At 38.7% G+C, this 21,910-nt stretch overlaps 2 protein-coding genes across 2 annotated transcripts; one reads left to right on the top strand and one right to left on the bottom strand.

Moving 5' to 3' along the window:
• Window positions 1-9,946: 9,946 nt before the first annotated feature.
• Window positions 9,947-12,944, top strand: LOC104449801 (F-box/kelch-repeat protein At3g23880). Its single transcript, XM_010064068.3, has one exon. It carries the CDS (start codon window positions 10,029-10,031, stop codon window positions 10,713-10,715), a length of 687 nt encoding a protein of 228 aa, XP_010062370.3. The 5' UTR covers window positions 9,947-10,028; the 3' UTR covers window positions 10,716-12,944.
• Window positions 12,945-18,212: 5,268 nt separating this feature from the next.
• LOC104449800 (nuclear pore complex protein NUP50A) lies at window positions 18,213-21,087 on the bottom strand. The gene is made up of 2 exons (XM_010064067.3): window positions 20,848-21,087; window positions 18,213-19,854 (listed from the first exon to the last, which is right to left on the bottom strand). Exon 2 carries the CDS (start codon window positions 19,826-19,828, stop codon window positions 18,575-18,577), a length of 1,254 nt encoding a protein of 417 aa, XP_010062369.1. The 5' UTR covers window positions 19,829-19,854; window positions 20,848-21,087; the 3' UTR covers window positions 18,213-18,574.
• Window positions 21,088-21,910: the final 823 nt, after the last annotated feature.

Genomic DNA, 21,910 nt, shown 5'->3' with positions numbered 1-21,910 from the left:
TATCTACCTCTTGGATGTGAAACCAGATGAATCACAATGTCTGATCTCAATTCAAGACGAAGCGAACTTATGGCACAGAAAACTTGGGCACATCAATATAAAACATATAACCAAAATTTCAGCAAAGAAGCTTGTTCGCGGTTTACCCAATCTATCATACCAAAAGTCTGATCTATGTACACCATGCATATTGGGAAAGCAGGTAAGAAATTCCTTTAAGCCAATAAATCAAGTTTCCACTAATCGTGTATTGCAGCTTCTGCATATGGATCTCTTTGGACCAACCAGAATTCAAAGTATTGGAGGCAAGAAATATTGCCTAGTAATTGTGGATGACTACTCACGATCTACCTGAGTATATTTCCTGGCAAGTAAGTCTGAAACATTCTCTTACTTTGAAAAGTTTGCTAAAAAGGTTTAAAATGAAAAATGGTATGTTATTTCAAGTATAAGAACAGACCATGGAGGTGAATTTGAAAATCAAGATTTTACAAAGTTTTGTGATGAATCTGGTTTTCAGCATTTGTTCTCCTCTCCATATACTCCAGAACAAAACGAAGTTGTGGAAAGAAAGAATAGGTTGCTTCAAGAAATGGCTAGAACTCTTTTAATTGAAAGCAACATCTCTTCACGTTTTTGGGTTGAAGTAGTTTCTACAACATGTTATATTATTAATAGAGTTTTTCTAAGACCAATTCTGGAAAAAAAAAACCCCTATGAGTTATTCAAAGAAAAGAAGCCTATTATTTCATATTTTCATGTGTTTGGATGTAAATACTTTATATTGAAAAATGCAAATGATCGAGTTGGCAAGTTTGAAGAAAAATCAGACGAAGGCATCTTCCTTAGATATTCAACCACAAGCAAAGCGTATAGAGTCTGCAACAAGAAGACTCAATCTGTGGAGGAATCAATGAATGTCAAATTCCAAGATTCTATGCAAAACGAATCTATTCAAACTCATCTTGAAGAATTGAATTTGCTCCAAACTCTACAAAGCCTAAATCTCAGGAAGCAACTCAGACTTCGAAAGACTAGCAACAAATGATTATTGAAGATTCAAATGAAGAAAGTGATCATCAATCTGACAAATCAACCAGTAACTGGAAGCATAAGTCTAGTCATCCCAAAGATCTCATTGTTGGCGACATTAATGAAGGAATTCGCACAAGATTCAAAAGGCACGAAGAGTCTAGTGCTGTGGCTCTTATTTCTGAAATAGAACTCAAAAGCATAGAAGAAGCTTTATCTAATGAAAGCTGGATTGAAGCTATGCAAGAAGAACTCAAGCAATTCGACATTAATGATGTCTAGGAGTTGACTCCTAAACCGAAAGGTAAATCTATTATTGGAACTAAATGGGTTTTTAGGAACAAGATAAACGAGAAAGGAAAGGTCGTAAAAAACAAAGCAAGACTCGTGGCCAAGGGATATACGCAAGAAGAAGGGATAGACTATGACGAGACTTACGCACCAGTAGCAAGGTTAGAAGCAATTTGATTATTACTTGCTTTTGCTTGTTATAAGAATTTCAGGTTATTCCAAATGGACGTCAAAAGTGGTTTCCTGAATGGATTTATTCATGAGGAAGTCTATGTGGAACGACCACCTGGGTTTGAAAACCCAAGGAAACCAGACTCAGTATTCAGATTGAAAAATGCCTTATATGGTTTAAAGCAAGCACCTCGAGCTTGGTATGACAGACTGAGTAAGTTTTTAATTCAAAATGGCTTTGTAAAAGGTAAAGTAGACACTACTCTGTTTATCAAAAGAGAAAACAAAAGTTTTCTGCTTGTTCAAATATATGTTGATGATATTATTTTTGGATTCTCTAATGAAAGCTTGTGCAAGAAATTCTCTAAGTCTATGCAGGATGAATTTGAAATGAGCATGATGGGTGAGTTAACCTTCTTTCTAGGGCTTCAAGTGAAACAATTGAATGAAGGAACTTTTATTCATCAAGAAAAATATGCGAATGATCTTGTCAAAAAGTTTGGATTGGAAAATTGCAAAAGACGATATACCAATGTCAAGCTCTTTTGAAGATAGACAAAGATGAAGGAGGAAATAAAGTTGATCGGAAGCTATACGGGAGTTTCATTGGTTCACTTCTTTATCTTCTTGCTTCTAGACTTGAAATTCTGTTTAGTGTTTGCATTTGTGCTAGATTTCAAGTAGACCCAAAAGAATCTCATCTGAGTGCCGCAAAGCGTATTATCAAATACATTGCATCAACTTCGAGCATTGGTCTTTGGTATCCTAAAAAGGGAGACTTTACTCTTCTCGGATATTCAGACGCAGACCTAGCCGAATGCAGAGTTGATAGAAAGAGCATCTCGGGTACCTGTCAACTACTTGGAAGCAGGACAATATTTTGGTTTTCAAGGAAGCAAAGTACAGTAGCTCTTTCTACAACAGAAGTGGAATATGTAGTTCTTGGAAGTTGTTGTTCACAAATTCTGTGGATAAAACAACAGCTAAGAGACTTAGGAATTGAAGATTCATACACGGAGATTAACTGTGACAACACCAGCGCAATCAATCTCACCAAGAATCCAATCCTTCACTCAAGAGCAAAGCATATAGAGATTCGACATAATTTCATTAGAGATCATGTTCAAAATGGAGAAGTTTCGATTCAGTTTGTTGACTCAAAGAACCAATTGGTGGATATATTTACAAAGCCTTTGGAGAAAAATCAATTTGAAATCATCCGTTCAAGACTCAACATCTTGAAGTTTGAAGAAGTTAAAGTCTAAAGACTCCTAGACTCAGACGATCAAGGTTTTCTTTCGTAAGTTATTTTCTTATGTCTTGATTCTCATCTCGAAAAGGTACGATTATCAACCGTGTTTAATTATTGCCATCTTTAATTGACGTGATTATTGCAACGTTTCCTTTTCGAAAATAGAGTTATTTTTTAAATGAAAATTATCTAATTTTTCAAAAAAGGGCAGTTATTTTTTAAAAAGGCATCTTTTTACTTTCTTTTATGACGTTCTGTATGCCTCTCTTTGACTGTTATATATATTGTCAATTTCTCTTTGTTTCACTCATAAAAACCCTAAGAGAGTACTGATCTTTCATTTTTGTCTTCTTCTCTTGTTTAATCTTCGAAAAGTTGTCATTTTTCTTGGGAAAACAAGCTTGGAATCTCTCAAAGACTGTGAAAAATGTCTTCCCAAAGAAAGTCTTCGAGGATCGCGAACAGGGGACCACAACAAATGCATGAGGGGCCTACGCACTTCGATCTCACCGAAGAAAAGAGTTTCCTAGTCAGCAGAGCCCACAACATTCTCAGCAGCGTCCGTCTTCTCCATCTAGACAACAGGAGGTTGCTCGACAAGAAAAGGAAGAAATATTTGAAGACGCAGAACCTGTAAGAGTCTATAAGCCTTCTTTTACCTACAAGCTTTATCGTGCTTTAAAAAGGGGAGGAACTCCTTTGAACTACATTGACGAATTTTTGAAAGAAAAAGGGTACAAAAATGAAACCTTCTTTTTACGCACAATGGAGCGTTTGGGAATTGCCCCTGCTGGGTCAGCGGAAGAGGCATTCGAAAATATCCCAATCGATCCTCGTGTTGGAGGCCTGAATCAGATAGATGGGAATGATGACGACAAGTTGTACAGTCAGTTTCAACCGAGAATGGGTGTTGTGGCAAAAATTCGGGGAAAAATGATAGATTTGTTTCGATTGGAGGAACAAAAGTATCTATACTCTAAGTTGTTGAAGCGTGGGGTAATAAACCCTAGAAGTGTAGACTTTGATTTCCTTGATGCTGTGAATGTTAAATTGAGGGAAAAATTCAATCTTCTTCAACTTGAACAGTTTTGTTCGATCTCTAGAAGCTTATCTTTGAACTCACTGCTTATTTCTATTCGAATCTTAGTTTCTTGGATGCGAATAGATTCTCTTTTAGTGTTCAAGATCAGGACTATGTGGTGGATGTAGATATGTTGGCTGATGTGATTGGGGTTGAAAGGGGGAGATATCAACCCTTTAGTGTGTCTATTGCTCGTACTACGTTGGAACTTGTTAATGATAAAAGGACAGAGGGAAAGGTTTCCTACTCAAGGATGGGTGCATTCAACATTCTGCTTCACAAGATTGTGATTAATTGCCTCAGACCAAAATCTACTTCAAAGACCGATGTTTCAAACTTAGAGGCAAAGCTGATGTATGCCATCAATGCTGGGAAAAAGTTTTCTCTTCGACATACTATTATGTTCCACATGTACAGGGCAGTGGTGAAGGACAAGGGTTAACTTCCTTATTCAGCTCTTGTAACAAAGTTATTCAGACATTTGAATATTCGGCCTCCACGAATTCTCTATGTTCGATCGTGCGATCAAATGGTGGTGGGACTGAAAATGGTCTCTAAAATGCATCTGAAGGAACTCAACAAGGCATTGGAGAAATTCAAGGAGAAAACCTCTATTAAGTCTCATCAAGTCTCTTCGACTGCAAAGAGAAAAGGAAAGGAGCCCATGGTAGCTCCATCCAAGAAAAGAAGAGCTCTCATAGTTGATGATGAAGATGATGAGGAAGACATCACCATTTCTACTATGGCATAGAAGAACTTGAGTCGTTTTGTTCAGAATCAATGGAGAGACAAGAAAAGACATAGATGAGACAAAAAGAGAGGACTCGAAGAAAGAGAAAATTTGGAAGCGAGAGGGAAAGACAAACGAGAGGAGAGAGAAGTAGAAGAAGGAGATGAAAAGGAGGAAAGAATTGAAGAAGAAGAAGAAGAGAGAGGAGATCAAGCGGAAACAAAACATGAGGAACACTCTTCTCTACTTGAAGGCATGGAAACGGGGGGAGACCGTGAGAAAAGAGGATTGTCCTCATATCTTGCTACTATGAGGGAGTCAGTCGCTCTCCAGCAGATCCAGAAGATATCTATGCCTCTCAATTTCCTGAAGAGGGACATGATGTTTCATCGCCCAATTTGCGTGACCATGCTGATTTGCCATCATCTGTCTTTACTCCATCAGATCGAGCAAAAGCCGCACGCGGATCGAAAATTCAGCAGACTTTCGCGAGAATTCTTGATGTTCTCTTGGAAATGCGGTGTCAGATATATGCTTTGGGATGCAAAGTTCAGAATCTGCAGAATGCGAGTCAAGCTTCTTCAGTTTCTTTGAATGATCAGATCCAAGCCCTTTCTCTTCAGATTCAGGCAAATGCTAAGGGTGAAGATGTGGCACAACTGAATGAGGACTTGAAAAAGCTGGAAGGCATTGTCCAAGTAAATGAGAGATTTCCGGCTTGTTCGTGTTCCCAAGCATTCTTGAATCCATTCTCTTTTCATCTCAACCTTTTTTTTTTTTTATGACAAAAAGGGGGAGAAATGCAAGATTTGAAACTTTGAACTTAAATTTTGTTGAACTTTGGTTTGTTTTGATTATGACTTGACTTGAATGTCTGGATGTCTGGATGTGGACTGAATTTGGGATTTGGATTTGATTGCTTATATTAAGTACTATTGATATCTTATGAATGTCTTTATTCACATGCAAGAATAACCTATTTTCTGTGGATGTAGATTTTAGTGTTATTATTAAGTCATTTATCTTTATAAGATATTCATATTTGCTTGAGTAATATTTTGCAGGTCAAAGTTATTCAAATCATGAGAAAGTTTTGTCACCATAAAAAATGGGGAGATTGTTGGAGAAATCTTCCTGGAATATTTTGAAGCCGACAAAACGTTTCCATCAATTTAGTCCGAAGATTTGTAGACTCTTCTATTCAAAGTCCGAAGACCTCCGGACTGCCAGACTCAAGACTTAAAGTCTATTCTCATTGATAGTTTCTAGACTGTCGAAGAAGGGTTATCCAGAACTGGGTGTTTCATTAAGGATTTGACCTTATCGACTGGAGAAGATCTCTTGGCTGGATATAATATAACGGAATCCTTTATTTGATTATGATTGATTCAGAGATTAAGGATCCGATGATTGGCGAAGTATACTTGGAAGGTTCTACCTATGGAAACCAAGATCTTGATTGTATGGACGAGCAAGATTGATGGGCTATCGACATGTTCCTTTAATAGCTTGAATGATCTTCCTAATTGATTCCGTCCAATGGGTAGATTGAAGGAATTCTTTTGGTAAGTGACAATGGGTATGATGGCATAAAGGAGTATAAAAGGAAGACGTTCCAATTATTTGAGAGTGTGTGCGCGATAGAAGAATTCCAAAGTCTGAAGCTCTTTGTTCTTAGTCAATTCATTTGTTGAGCGAAATCTTGTACGCAAAAGAGAGTTCATATTCTGAGAAACCTTGAGGAAGTGTGGTAGACTATCTACATTGTGGAATCAAGGGAAAGACTTGCTGTAACATCTCTTTTGTTCATAGTGAAATCCAGCCGATGGGCTGTCAGTGCGGAAGAGTGGACGTAGGCTTGAAATAAGCCGAACCACTATAAACCTTGTGTTCAATTTTCTCTTCCCTACTCTCTACTTTATTTTGATCATAATTCGTCTTGTTAACCAAAGAAGAACTTCCTTTCTATTGTCTGCTTAGTATTGTTCTTATATCACGAAGAATTATTTTTTATTCACCTATTCACCCCCCCTCTAGGTGCTTATACTAGCTATCTCAAATTCCTCCTTGAGCGTCGACGCCGCCGCTGTTGCTCCTCCACCACTGCTGTCCGCCCCCTCATGTCAACCACCACTTGCCACAGTCACGGAAAATTGTTTCGTGATCGTTCTATGTTGAAAACACGACCATAGACCTCCTCTCCTCCTTCCCAACTCATAGATCTGACCGTTTTATGTTGAAAACCAAAATTGTTTTGCGTCAAGATCGGTTCCATGGATCCACCCGAGAATTGGACCGGACCGGCAGTCCGATTCTCGGGTGGATCTCGGTTCCAATTTTTCGGAACCGGTCCTTAACGGGCGATTCCCCGTTCTAGGTCGGGAACCGCCCGCCGGACCATGCACGCCCCTAGTTTTAATGGGTCAAGACTAAGATATATGGATCTTAAATGGGTCAGCTCTCTAACCCATTTAAGACCCATTTATCAACCCATTAAAAATTAACCCATTTATTTTAACTCAAAACCTCACCATCTCTCTCTTCTCTCTTTAATTTTACAATTTTTAACTTTTTTTATTATAAAAACCGAAAATATAATTATTTTTTTATTTTAATTATTTTTTTTTTTTTTCTTTCTTCTTCCTCTCGGTTGTCAACGACCAGGCCAAGTGAGCCTCGAGCTTGCCGACGTCGGGCGAGCCGGAGCTCGCCAATTTGGCGAGACTCGAACTGCCATTGTCGGGCGAGGCTCGCTCGGCTCGCCGGGCGAGGCTCGAGCCTCGCCGATCTGGTGAGCCGCGAGCTCGCCAGGGTCGGATCGGCGAGCCACGAGCTCGAGGCTCGCCTATGGCCGACCACCGGCCGTCATTATGGCCGGCCGGCCAAAGAAGAAGAAGAACAAAAAAAAAACAAAAAAGAAAAAGAAAATTAAAAATTAAAAATTATATTTTAAAAAATAAAAATAAAAATAATTAAAATTTTAATTTTTTAAAAAATAAAAATAATTAAAATTCGATTTTTAAAATAATTATTTTAAAATTTTTAAAAATTGTCCATTAAATTTGTATTGTATAAAAATATTTTAGTTTTAAATATATATAAGAAATAATTTTTTGAAAAATTATAAAAGAATTGAAAAATTATTAATTGGATTTGTATTGCTTGGAAGTTTTTAGTAATATAATTTAAAAAAAAAACATAAGAATAAGTTTTCCTTAGTTTGGTTAAATATGAAAATATTTTATTAATATGAGTTGGGTTGAGTATGGGCCGGGTATGGGTTGGGTTGAGTATGGATCAAATAATTTACATTAGACATAAATTGGTCATAAATGGGTTAATGAGTCCATTTGGATCGACCCAAACCCGACCCGACCCATCCGTTTAACAGCTCTAATTGAAGGTAAGTTAGCCACTTTGGATCCTTATTTGAGATAGTGTCCACTTTAGGTATTTTTTGAGAAAATTGCTCTACTTTAGGTCCTTATTTAAAATTTTCCTAAAATAATTTGAATTGAAAAAAAAAATATTTTTTTAGGAAAAAAAAATGAGGAGGAGGAGGAGGAGGAGGAGGGGGAGAAGGAAGTGAGGGCTTATAGAGATGTGAGATAAGAGAGATTAAGTGAGAAAAATATTTTTAACTTTTCAAAAGTAGAAAATATGTTCCTTTAGTTCAAAAGACTTTTTTTTCCTTTATGAAAATAATTTTTCCCAAGCAATTCATTTTCCATGAAATGAACGTCGGAAAATTCGAAAAACAAGTTCTTAGCCTTTATTTTCTGTGAAATGAACGGGGTCAAAATCTAGAGTGTCTTCTCCCAATATGGAGACGATGAGGCTCCATGACCGCCAGCCTCATTGAGATCTGGATGAGAAGGAAAAGAACAGAGCTCATTGAGAGCATGGATGAGATGGAGAATTGTAAAAGATCCCAGCTACGAGCTCAAGTGTGTATGAGCATGGACATAGCTATGGAGATATGGACATCCATAGATGTCGAGATTTGGACTTCCAAGGAAAGCCGAACTACCATGAACAACGGCTTTGATAGTGTTGATGTGAGCTCTTCATGTTGATTTGGAGGAGGCGCAGCAGAACATGGGGGTCCGGTAAATGGTGGTGCCAAAGGTGCTGAGGGGAGCTACTTAGTGTTTAGTTTTTATTTTTCATGACCCAAATTGAGTCGCATCATCAAGATATTCAATTTTTTTTTACTTCTCGCTCACTAGAATGAGACCCCACCTAAAATTTTCAGTTCAAGTCAGTTGGGTTTAAGTATGTTGTTGCACCCTTACCAGCACATCTCTCTTTAGTTTTTAAGAGTATGATGATATGATTTTAGCTCTTTACTTATTGTGTCTCCCATGAAATTGTATAAGTAGAAAAGAAAAATTTCAAGCTTTGAGAAATGATAATAATTAATAATCTTAAGGCTTTGTTAGCATAAAAATTTTAAGGGTACTATGAGAATAACAGTTTATTATAATTAATAAATTATTAAAAAATAGGTCCAACATTAATTTATAATTATTTATAATTTGATTTTTTAATGATTATTCTCATAGTATATTAAATACTATCATTTTTGTAATCATATGTTGATTAGTTTTCATGCCTGCACTATCTATTATGTTATGTGGGGAAGACACTTGGCTATGTTTGGTCATCCGAATTTTTAATCGGAATAGAACTGGATATGATAGGATATGAAATCCTGAGATTTTTTTATATCTCATCAATTATTTGGTAAATCGCAAATATTAAAATCGCATATATTTACATCATATCATATATATTTATATATGACATATCATTATAAATGAAAATAAATATTCATAAACGGATATGGTGAAAATATCTCGTAACATTATTTCTTAATTTATATTTATTTATTTATTTTATTTTTCCTCTTTTTTATATTATTTTCATTATTATTATTATTTTATGTTTCATCATTCTTTAATAAATTTTTATCAAATAGTAAACTGTACTAACATACCTAAAATACAAAAATACCTAAAATATACAATAAATGTAAATATTTGATTTATAGAGTGAATGTTTATTATAAGATAGAATTAAATTGATATATAAATTAAAATAAGATTAATTAAAAATACATTTTTATTTTAAATTTTAAATTTCTTAAATTATAATTCAAATATTATTTATATTGAAATATAATTTCAATTTTGTTAATTTAATAACTTTGTTGTTCAAGAAAAGTTACTTTCTTTTATGAATATTAGAAATCTATCCACGTTAAGTATCAAATAATTTTATTTTATCTATATTCCCTTATATTCGATTTTATCTTGTCTTGAATAAGTATCAAATGTAAAATATAATAAATCATATCCTATCCGACCGCTAAACGCAGCCTTGGTGCTTTTCAAAAGAGAGAGCGAGTGATATCAAATGAAAAATGTTGTGCTTTGTCAGTGGAGTCTTCTTGTCAAACCCTGCCCATCATGAGTTCCTCCTCCGACGATGACCCGAAGCTCCCTCACGACGTCGCCGTCGAGATCCTGAAGCGGTTGCCGGCGAGATCGCTCCTCCGGTTCAGGTGCGTCTCCCGGTCATGGCGATCCACCATTGACGACCCTCGTTTCGTGGCCCTCCACCTGAGCCATTCCGCTCTCGACGCCTCCAATTGGCATCTGGTATACGATCCTCTCCAGGACATGTGCTCTCTGTTACCCAATGCGTCCCTCACTCGGCCTTCCAAGTCTCAAATCGAAATGCCCTTTGCTGCCCCTCTCCACAGTTACGATTTTGTCGGTTCGTGTAATGGTTTGATCTGTGTCACCGGAAGTTTCATAATTGGCAGTGATCCGACGATGTATCTGTGGAATTTATTCACCAGAAAGCACAAGGCCATTCCACGACCCGCTCTGGAGAATCCAATTCTTCGCGGGAGGGCTGCTTGTATAAGTTTAGGGTTTGGCTTCGATGCTGGGTCTAATGACTATAAGATTGTGAGGATTCTCTTCTGTCCAGCTAACCGTCGACGCTTTGGCCGGACTAAGTGTTCAGCCAAGATTTATTCACTCAGTACAGATTTCTGGAGAAGTTTGGAGTGTGAGGTTCCTGCTTTATCCTACCACGAACCTGTGGTCTTCTTGAATGGGAATCTGCACTGGCTTGCTTTCAATTGAGAGGAGACTGGATACGGATTGATAATCTTGTTTGAGGTCGCAGGTGAGGTGTTTGATGAAATGACTCTTCCAGAAGAGATTTCTCACCAAGACAACGGTGGTTATTGAGTGATTTGCTGGCTGTGTTTATTAGTCGTGCAGAGGCAGCTGGGCATCCTGAATCTCATTCTGTTTGTTCTGTCTGGATTATGAGAAACTATGGTGTGCCTGATTCTGTATACTTTTGAGGCTAGTGGACTGTTAACCGGATTCGATGGCTTCACGCAGAATGGTGAACTTGTTATGGAAATAGACAATCGAGGACGAATTATTCGGAATCCGATGACAGGAAGAATCACACTCCTTCCACTATCAACACCATGTGCTTTGGTCAACGTGGTAGAGAGCCTTGTTTCACTTTAGATATGATTTGATTGCTGCTATATGTATTGGTATGAAAGAGTGATGCTTGCGGAGAAGTTGAAAGTTGCATCTGAATTGAGAAGAAATAGCATATAAGATCCATGTGACTCTAGGTTTCAGCTTTGATGCTAGTCTAACGATGATAAGATTGTGAGGATTCTCTAGTCGAGATTCATTCACTCAGTACAAGTTCTCTGGAGAAGTTTGGATAGGTTACTGCTTTCTTCAGTTACATGCCCTCATTCTCCTTGAATGGGGATCGGCACGGTTTGCTGCAAGTTGGATGATCTGGGAGTGGAGATGCATCAATATACTTGTTCGATTCGTCAGTGAGGTGTTTGATGGAATGGCTCTGCTGGAAGAGATTATTCACGAACACAATGGTGGTCTATTAGTGACCTTGGAAGTATTAAATGACTTGCTAGCTGTGTTCATTAATTTCACAGATGCAGTTGTGCATCCTGAACTGCATTCCATATGTTGCATTTGGGTTATGAAGGAGTATGGCCTGCCTGAGTCTTGGACTAAGTGGTATCCTTTCGAGACTTGTGGGCTAGTAGCAAAATTTGATGGAGCCTGTGATGGAAATGTGTTTCTTGAATCCAATTTCAGGAAATTAAGCAAATCTTCCACTATCAACACAATGGGATTTGGTCACTGTCATAAAGAGCTTTGTTTCACTTTGGTTCTGTCTGAGAGTTGAAAGGGACATCTGAATTTAGAAGAAATGGTCATATTCATATCCACTCTGGCTACAAAATAATGAGCAAAAGAAGTGAGGTGGTGCCCATTTATTATCGGTACTAAGCTTTGGAATGCATATGCCTTTTCACAGAGTTTTCATTTAGACTAATCAAAGTGTGTTCTGTGTATGAGTGAAAGCATGCAACTGAAGACTGCATCTACACCTTCAGCATTACCACTACTAGCAGATTATAGATGACGTGGGAAAAAAAGAAGAAAAAAAACCATAAACATTTTTCAGCTTCTCCACATCTTACTCTATAGCATTGCAAAGAGTGCAACTACAGACTACTGTGTTTTGTTTCTTATCTCCTGACTTTTTGGTAGCACTGACAATGCATACCTAACAGGCTCGTTTATTGATCAATGTAGACAGTTACACTAATGGATTAAGGAAACATTGGAAAGTATATTATCACCGTACACCTTTCCCCCAAATGAGTTGTGGGTTGGAAGTTTCATTCCATCTTATGGTACAGTAATGATTTGGCACGTTAACAATTATTTCATCAGCCCTGTGGGAATGTGGTCTGTAGATGAGATACTCTCTGCTTCCTCCTTGATAAGACATCCGGGAAAGTGAATTCAAATTGTAGTTTTCCTCCCAAGTCTGGTGCAAGGTGCTCGAGCTCTTCTTTATTGATAGGAATTCTGGTGATTGTCAATCTGAGCTCAACTGGCTCTTGCAAATGGGGAATGGCAAAGAACAGCAGAAAGTAATGTGCTAGTTTCTTTGGCATGCCAGTATATAATTTATCTGGAAAGCTTCATGGCCAAGCTGCTGCTTCGTGGACGATGTTCTTAGATTCATCAATGTTTTAGTTTAACATCAATTTGGAGTTTATCGAGTTTCAAGGGGATATTCTTAGATCGATCAAATTTGAAATCTGTCGAGTTCAGCATCTGTTTGATGCAACGCCTTAGATTTGTGTAGTTCATGCTTGTTTGAGTACAGTTTGTAATTGTTGTCTCTGTCCTGTTGGGCGGCGTGTGGGAATATTCCCCTTAATGACCCTCTTGTTTTATGAAGTTGATGATGCAATGTATCAACTTATCTGAAAAGAGAATTACAGTTGTCCTTTACCTAATGAATTAGACATGTGGGTCTCAAAGTACATATCAAATAAATTGTTTTGTCAATTATACGTATTTTAAGAATATAGATATGTTGTTGTGACATTGCCGATGATGGATTGCAAGGGCTTGGCGGGGTTATTGCGCCCTTGGCTGGCCCGTGCTCGGTGTATTTTTTATATGTAATATGTTAGCAAATCAAGATAAGAGGACAATGAGAGCTTATTGGAAGAAATGTCGACATGCTTGATGTATGTTTTAGTATATATTAACTAACTGTATTCCATGAGATTTCGTATAAAAATTGCTATATCTTCTGTTTCATGTTAGGTATTGCAGAAACTTTTATGTCACTTCATGAGTTAATTTTCTGCGTCCAACATGGCACCTTGTTTTTGCTATAAAAAAGCATATGGCACCTTGTTATCTACGTGCATACGAGTTTGATCGTTTAGCGACTTGGAGATTGCAAATTTAAACAATAGCTTTTTTGCTTTAAGAATTTTTTGATTGAATTAACAATATTTGTACGAATAGTCCTGAAACTAATAAGGTAATTGCTAAATTCCACTTAAAATATACATTGATACTTGGTGGACGAATTTGAAAATTGATATAAACGTAAACAAATGCCCATATACTTATAAAAAAGACAAATGCATACATACGTGAATACATTGAACATATGATCCATTTCAAATGAGATATCGGATCATACACGATGGTGTGCTTATATTTATCTAAAATATAAAATGATAGGGATAATATAAATAAGTCAACACAAAAATCCAAACCCCTTTTTATATAGATTGACAATTTTATTATCAATATTCCTTCTTCATCTCAACTATTTTGATTCTCATCTTGTTGAAAAGGGTTACCCTCATGCTCAATTATGTTAGGCGTGCTTGTGCTTCAGCAAGGGCTACGTTTCAACCTGAACTGGACATTTTTATTTTGTTTCGATTTTAACATAATGCCCAAAAAATGAAACCATAAATAAATGATAAAAATTAACTTACCAATGTCATATTTTCAACAAAAGAAACCTTTAGAAATTCATACTAAGAAATTATATGTGATTTAATTTGAAACATTGATGCTAGTTTAAGTGCAAATGACTTTTAGCAAATAAACTATACAGATAAAAAAAGTATATTTGTAGTTTTGTAAGATGATCCAGACAACTTGTTTAAATTGTAATTTATTCTTCACCAATTTAGTCTTAAGTTTTGTCATTGACCCTCTCTTTCTCACCTTCCTCCACAATTTCAAGGATTGTTTGCAGTAAGTTCATTATTTGAAACGGAAAATATTTGTTGAAATAGCATGTGTTTAACAAATTATTCTAAGATAGAAAAAAAAAACTATAATTTCATACAGATTTTTCAAGTAATACAATAAACACATGAAAGCGATTTTAAAAAAAAAAAATTAGCTCCTCCCAGTTCTGAGTTTGACCCCAAGATTAGTCGGCCTGCCATCAAGGTCAACGGGGTTTCTTTCCAGCTTTCTACTTCTCCCTTCTTCTCAACCCCTGAAACCGCCATGAGTTCGTCCGGCTCCGACGACGATGGCGGCTTGAAGCTCCCTCATGACGTCGCCGTTGAGATCCTAAGGCGATTGCCAGTGAGATCTCTCCTCCGGTTTCGGTGCGTCTGCCGGTCGTGGCGTTCCACCGTCGACGACCCTCATTTCGTGGCCCTCCACTGGAGCCACTCCACTCTTGACACCTCCAGCCAGCATCTCGTGTGTCTAGACTGTGACGGCCCGAGCGACGGTCCTCGGACATGCGCAAGGAATGAGTCCCTCTCTTGTCCCACATCGCCTAAGGAGAGAGTACTAGGCTAATTTATAAGGCTTAGGTCCCTTATAAGGTTTAGGTCCCCTCTAACTGTACATATGCGTTTTCTTGGGGGTAGTATGAGCTACCCCGAGAGGAACAAAATCGTGAGGACTTAGTGTTCAAAGCAGACAATATGTGTACAAGTGAAAAACTGAGGTGTGTGTTCAAGAATCTTTGTTCGAGGACTCCCGACCATGTGTGGGTTGTTACAGGACTGACCATGTGTGGGCCGAGGACTCCCGACCGTGTGTGGGCTACAGCAAGAATGCTGTTCTGAGGACTCCTGACCATGTGTGGGTTGTTCTGAGGACTCCCGACCATGTGTGGGCTGTTCTGAGGACTCCCGACCATGTGTGGGCTACAAGCAAGACCATGTGTGGGATGTTCGAGGACTCCTGACCATGTGTGGGATGTTCTGAGGACTCCTAACCATGTGTGGGATGTTTTGAGGATTCCCGACCATGTGTGGGCTACAGCAAGAATGCTGTTCTGAGGACTCCCGACCATGTGTGGGTTGTTCTGAGGACTCCCGACCATGTGTGGGCTGTTCTGTGTGGGCTGTTCTGAGGACTCCCGACCGTGTGCGGGCTACAGCAAGAATGCTGTTCTAAGGGCTCGTGAGGACGCTCTTCTCTTTACAAGTGATATCAGAGCCGACTCTCGACCGTGTGTAGGCTACAACAAGAATGTTGTTCTGAGAGCCATAGCGAGGACGCTCTTCTGTTAAGAGGTGATGAGTGTGACGGCTCGAGTGACGGTCCTCGAATGTGCACAAGGAAAGAGTCCCTCTCTTGTCCCACATCGCCTAGGAAGGGACTATTAGGCTAACTTATAAGGCTTAGGCTTAGGTCTCCTCTAATTGTACATACGCATTTTCTTGGGGTAATATGGGCTACCCGAGAGGAAGAAAATCGAGAGGAACAAAACCGTGAGGACTTAGTGTCCAAAGCGAACAATATGTGTACAGTGAAGACCCGCGATGTTACATAGATCGTGGCGATACATAGATCGTGGCGATGATGCTGTCTAGAGCTTGTGCTCTTTGTTTGTCAAGCCATCGCCGAAGCCAATCAAAGTCGCCGCAATACCATCATCCGCCCGCGCCAGCCCGTCGCGCCTCACCTTGCCGCGCGACTGTCTTCGCCGTTCCCTGGACCTCTCCCTGCTCCAGCAGTGTCCCCGAGTCTTCCCTTGACCGTCGGACCACCGTGGACAACCGTACGTTGTCGATTTTGTCCGCCAAGCTTGCTGCAGCCACCTCTGGTTCAACCTTGCTGTTTCCGCCTTCCCAATTGTTGAGCAGCCTTTCTCAGTCCCAAGATCAACCAAGAACAGAGAGCAAACCAGCAGAGGGTTTTCAATGCTATTTGGCTCGTTTCAATGCTTACCGGGCCTCAGTTGCTAAGCCCGCTTTTCCTTGCTTTATATATAAGAAGTTCCAAAGGAAAATTTTCCAAAATTATCTCTCCAAGATTTGGATTTCCTAAGCTTTAAACTTGTGGCAAAGCATCCTTTCCAAATTTAAGTACTTTGACTTATGGAAACCCAAATTGTTATATGAGTGGCAAAATCTAAGTGAAGCTCCACTCTAGGCAACCTCAAAGTAATCATATCTTCTAAACAAGCTCCAGACCAATAGGTAGATCGACTAGATAATCCTCTTGGAGATATGTTTAACAGTTAGCTTGGACAGGAAGGAGTATAAAAGCAAGTCTCAAAGCTGAAAGAAAAAAATATATACAGCACGAGAGAATCAAAACTTATAATTCCGAAGTCTTAAGAGTATTTCCGATCAAATGCTTTCGTCCTTATGATTGTGTGAAGAGTTGTTCACACGAGCTTGAGTAATCATTACTCAGACTTGTAACTTCTGATTCGTTTGTATAGTGAAATCCAGCCGATAAGATGTTAGCATGATAGGGTGAATGTAGGCTTGTCAAAGCCGAATCATTATAATATTTTGTATGCAATTTTCTATCTCGCACTCTCTTTATTTTATTTTTAATAGAATTAATTGTAAACGCACTACACTTTTTGTCATCATAAGTTGTACTTTTGCGATATTAGTTTTCAATTCTTCTAATTTCCGTAATATCACTTATTCACCCCCTCTAGGTGATAGATCTAGCCCTAACAAATTAAACACTATAATATGATAATCACATGTATCAAAATAGTGTCTCTAAAAAGAGATTATAAAAGTAATTGAAAATAAGAATTAAATTTCCAGAATACTAGAAGTAGGCCTCCTTCGACGCTGCGAAGGTCCTTTCCAAATTCTTGAACGATTCGGGAAGGTTGCCTACGAGCTTGAGTTTTTCCCAAAGCTTAAGTTCCATCCAATGTTCCATGTAATTATGCTCAACTCATATCCCGAAGGCATTTACACTTATGATGATAGTATTGTACATTTACATGGCTTCTCATTCCATTTGGTTGGTTAAGTTGGTTCGAAAGGGCGTTTAGTCATTTTGGATTTCTTAGGCTCCGCTAGAGGAATTCCTCACCATTGTTAAACAACCGGATTGACTTAGCTGACCCTTCTTTGTCGTGCACCTGTAACGAAAGCGACATATAACTGCCCACGAAAGCGACAAATAACTGCCCACGAGCTTTTCCTCTCTATTGTGAAATCTATAAAGCGATTAGTGTAAATAACTTATACGTGATATTTTCATCCTTAAAGTTTGAAAAAAAGGAAAAAAAAGCTACTTTTTCTTTTGAAAAATTTCTGGCACAATTAAAAAAACAGACCAAATTTTTCCATCATATTACTTTTATCTATATATTACAAATTTAATGCCATAGAATTTATTTATATATTTGATTTTGGAATTATAACCATCGACTCAAACTTGCAGTTGAAATGTCCCATGTATTGTTTTTTGGCTTGACTAATACCCTTGGATTTATTTCTTCAAATGCATCTGCAATATGTGGTCATCATCGCACGATTTGCGGCCATCGTTGCCCCGCCACTAACGTATGGTACGTGTACTGTCCCGCTAGCAACGCTCGGAATGAAAAACGAGGAGAGACGGTGGGCGAGCACATGGATTTTGAAAACCCAAAATTTGGCGGGAAAATACTGAACGACTTCAGACCCAAAAAAAAAAAAAAAAAAATACCGAACGACTTAACCTTTTTTATCATCCTATACATAGAAAAGAAGCCTCATCATGGCAGATTCCTGTATTTGATGAGAAAATATTCTTGATTTGATTTTAACCAACCACAGACAAATATCAACGTTGTTACATGTCTTTATCCTATTGTAGAATCACCCAGACAAGGCTGTATCTCTCCTGTTGGAACATGGGAGGACCGCACTACTGCTCAGTTCAAATATTCAGTCACTCTTTCTCAATGAGCAGAGGAGATAATTGGCAAAACAGAAAAAGTATGGACCCAGTGAATCCTGTAGAGCCAAGTTTAATGACCGCCATATGAGCAAGCCGAATCATGCTTAGCAACCAAAAGGTAAACAAAGCTGCTTCATTATGTCCTCTGATCGGTAAACTCGTCAACTAGCAACCCGATATGGACAATAGCTCATCCTCTCGTTGCTGCATGTTCTGAGGTTTGTAAATGATAGTTCACAGTTTAAGACACAATACACAAGAAAGGTAAAAAACATGTCAGCAAAGGCCAAAGCGACCAGAAAGATCATATACCCTAAACTCTGCTTCATGAGGACCCAGAAATTGCTTAGTTATGAGATTATTCTCACCAATGACTTCCACAAACGACATCGAAACAGAACAGAATCGTCTATTTGGGCGTCTACCACCTTTCACTCACTTGAAGCTTTAGGGGAATTTTCTGGAGTCTTCAAAACTGCAGCTGTATCATCATCTTTCTGTCCCGTATTACCTTGGTGCATTACGACGGCCTGACGGAACACTTCTACGATGGAGCCATCTTTGAACTTGAGAGCAAATGTAGAAAGATTGCCCTTTTCTTCAGTGATGCTGTTAACGCACGCAAAAGTGATGCCTTTCTTTTCCATATTTGCGAGCTTCATTTCTGGGTAAAGACCGGCATTCAAAATAAGCCTGTAATTCCCCCTAGTTCTCATGACGAGTCTGGCTTTCTCATTACCAGTTGTCGAGACATTCACTTTGATTTCACCTTTACCACGTTCCTTCCAGCTACCCTCCACATATTCAAACAACACAGAATCAGCAGAAAAAACCACCCTCTCATTTTCTTCACCTGTCTCAACCACAACCTCCTGCAGAGTTGTGACACTGCTATTCTCACCCTTGGACACAACAGAAGAACTAAAAATTGAGGAGTTCCCATTACTGGAGGGACCAAACCCAAAAGAAGGCTGGTCACCTTTGAGTCCAAAAAGAGAACCAGAACCAGTGCCTGTTGCAGACCCTTCCTTTGGAATAGACCCAAATGAAAATGTAGAATTAGAAAAGCCAGTACCGGCAAGACCGGTGAATGCATTTTGTGTACTTGAAAGCTGTCGGAATGAGCTCAGCGGAGTAGTTTCAGTAGTTGAATTTGCATTTTCGTCATCTTTCTTGACATCGCTTTCGGTTTTTTCACCTCCAGTTGCTGCCTCGCCCTCTGGCTTAGGTTCCGATGCGTTTTCAACATCATCATTGACATCTTTATCTGCAACATCCTCCTTATCTGCAGCGGATTCTGTTCCAACCTCTTCAGTTTTGCTTTCTGCTTGTTTATTATCACCATTGGTGTCCTTCTCAATCTCTTTACCCTTTTCATCCAAACCAGCAGTAGCCTTCTCACTCACAACTTCCTCTTCAGGGCTCGCCTCCGTGGGCTTTGCCTCAGCAGGTGGAACCAAGCGAATTCCAGCAAAGGGATTGAAAGAAGGGGCAGACGTGCCTTGATTTCGACGTACTTTGACAATTCTCCTCATTGCTAGCACTTCATTGCTTGCCCTCTTGAAGGTCCCGCTCTCTTGTTCTGATGCGTCATCCTCATCATCAAGCTCAGGCCTATCGCGATTAAGTTCTCTACCCGCGGCCCTTTTCTTTGAGGGAGGAAGGGTGTTCTCTGTGTCTCCCATGGAAAATATAAATCAAGACCAAATTCCTGCATCGACAGAGTCAGTAAACCGATGAACTTCTCCCTTGAAAAATTTATCAAAAGCATAGCGGTACACATCCTCATAAAGATTGTAACTAGACATGGTAAATGACATGTTAGTGCACATTCCATCTAATGCAAACAGCATAAAAATTGCTGCAACCTAAGGGTCAAGGGAGTTGGCGAATACTCAACACTAGATTGCTCCTCAAGAAGTGAGGCCCTGATTCATTTCTCAGCAAGCCCTGGTGAAGGCAACTTTCTTACAGTCATCAAGCAAGCTCCTACCTCGGTAATTATCCCATTGCAGAACAAGCTACACAATTTCTTGGGTGCTCTAAGACACTCAGTCAACCAACATCATTAAGAAAAAAACCAAAAAAAAAAAAATACCTAAAGGATTTAAGTATGTTCATTTAACTTCACTTCTTATCCATTCAGGGGCAAATGAACACTGAAATACATCCCACTATATTTCGTGCCACCGTTCTAAAAAATTACATAAAGTAATCTCGTGTGAACACTCTCCAGCGACTATTTCAAATGACGGAGGAAACTCACAAATTTTTCGAATCCAAATGAACAATAACCAGCATCCTGACCAACATAAAACCAAAACAAACATTGCATCGAAAACACGACGCATACTCATGACATCGCTAAGCCAATTTTTCATATATCCAAGACAAAGAGGAAGTACAAATGAACAAATGATCAATTCAACACACTGAAATTTCCGAGTACTACACGCAATCCTAGAAAGAACATGGCAATCTGCAATCCGGCGTATTTTCGCATTCCAATTGACAGAGAAAAACACCAGGTTTCGACAGAGACAAGAATCAGCGTACGAAACTTTTTAAGTTTCGCAATTTTTTATTACGAGAAATGAAGACCGTGTCACCGCTCGCTCACTCCCAATGCTTCCACGAAGCAAGCGCCATGTCTGACGGAAGACAAAGCTATTGCCCGAGCAATAGAGAGAGAGACGGAACGAACCTGGGGGAGAGAGAACCCTCGCCGAGAAGAGGACGAACCGCGAATCGACAGCCGAAATGGAGGACCGGGAACTTGATCTACTGGAGCACGAGCCGGCGAGGAATTGACGTCTGAGAGCAAGAGCGAGAGCTCCGATCTCCGACGAGCGCTCGCCGGAGGCAGCTGGCGGAGGTTTTCGGAAGCGGGAAAACCTCGGAGGTAGAATGCTCCGATAGCGAGCGAAAGAAACGCAAGAGGGAGCGGAACATAGAGATGTTAGGGTTCAGAACGTGGCCATCTAACCGAAAAGACGAAAGTATCCTCGCAGAGGATCACATCTACAGGCAACCCATTTCTGAAATGATATTGTCTTCACCACAATCCCCTGGAAAGGTGGAGATTTGAATACTCTGCCTTTTTTTTCCAAGTTAAATAACACTTTTAAATATATTAATGATTGAACGCAACAATTATCAATATTATCGCCAAGAATTATATTAAGTTTATAATTTCTATGACGATTAAAACCATAATTTTCTTTTTCTCTTTTTTTATGTGAATTTTCTCATTATTGGGGTTCCCTCATTAAGTCGTTGCTATGTCATGATCTATTAAAAAAAAAAAAAATCCCCTGCAAGGAGCGGTGCTTAACGACACATGTATGAATATTAGCAAGCTAGGCTTGGCTAGGTGGAGACCTTGCTATAATATATATATATATATATATATATATATATATATATATATATATATATAAATCATTAAGCAATATAAAATTATATTAAACAATTCAATCATGGCATCTCCTTCAAATATTATCATAAATTATTAAAACTGACTACCCACAAAGTAAACAAAAAGAAAGGAATGAAAAAAAGAGAGTAAGAAAATAAGAAGTTCATTCTTCACCTAAGCGAGCACAAGAAGTGGACCTTGGGTAAAAAAATCGAGTAAGGGCGCATTTGGTAACATTTTGTTTAAAACTTCGGGAAACGAAATAGAAAAAGTTTTCGTTCCGTGGAACATTTTTTAACAAAAACGTGTTTAGTAAACTTGTTCGGAAAATAAAAAATGAACGTAAACG

The sequence above is a fragment of the Eucalyptus grandis genome, chromosome 6, assembly GCF_016545825.1.
Source record: "Eucalyptus grandis isolate ANBG69807.140 chromosome 6, ASM1654582v1, whole genome shotgun sequence".
In the NCBI taxonomy this organism is placed as follows: Eukaryota; Viridiplantae; Streptophyta; class Magnoliopsida; order Myrtales; family Myrtaceae; genus Eucalyptus; species Eucalyptus grandis.
The sequence above is the reverse complement of the archived record's forward strand: the minus strand, read 5'-3'. Positions and strand labels throughout refer to the sequence as shown.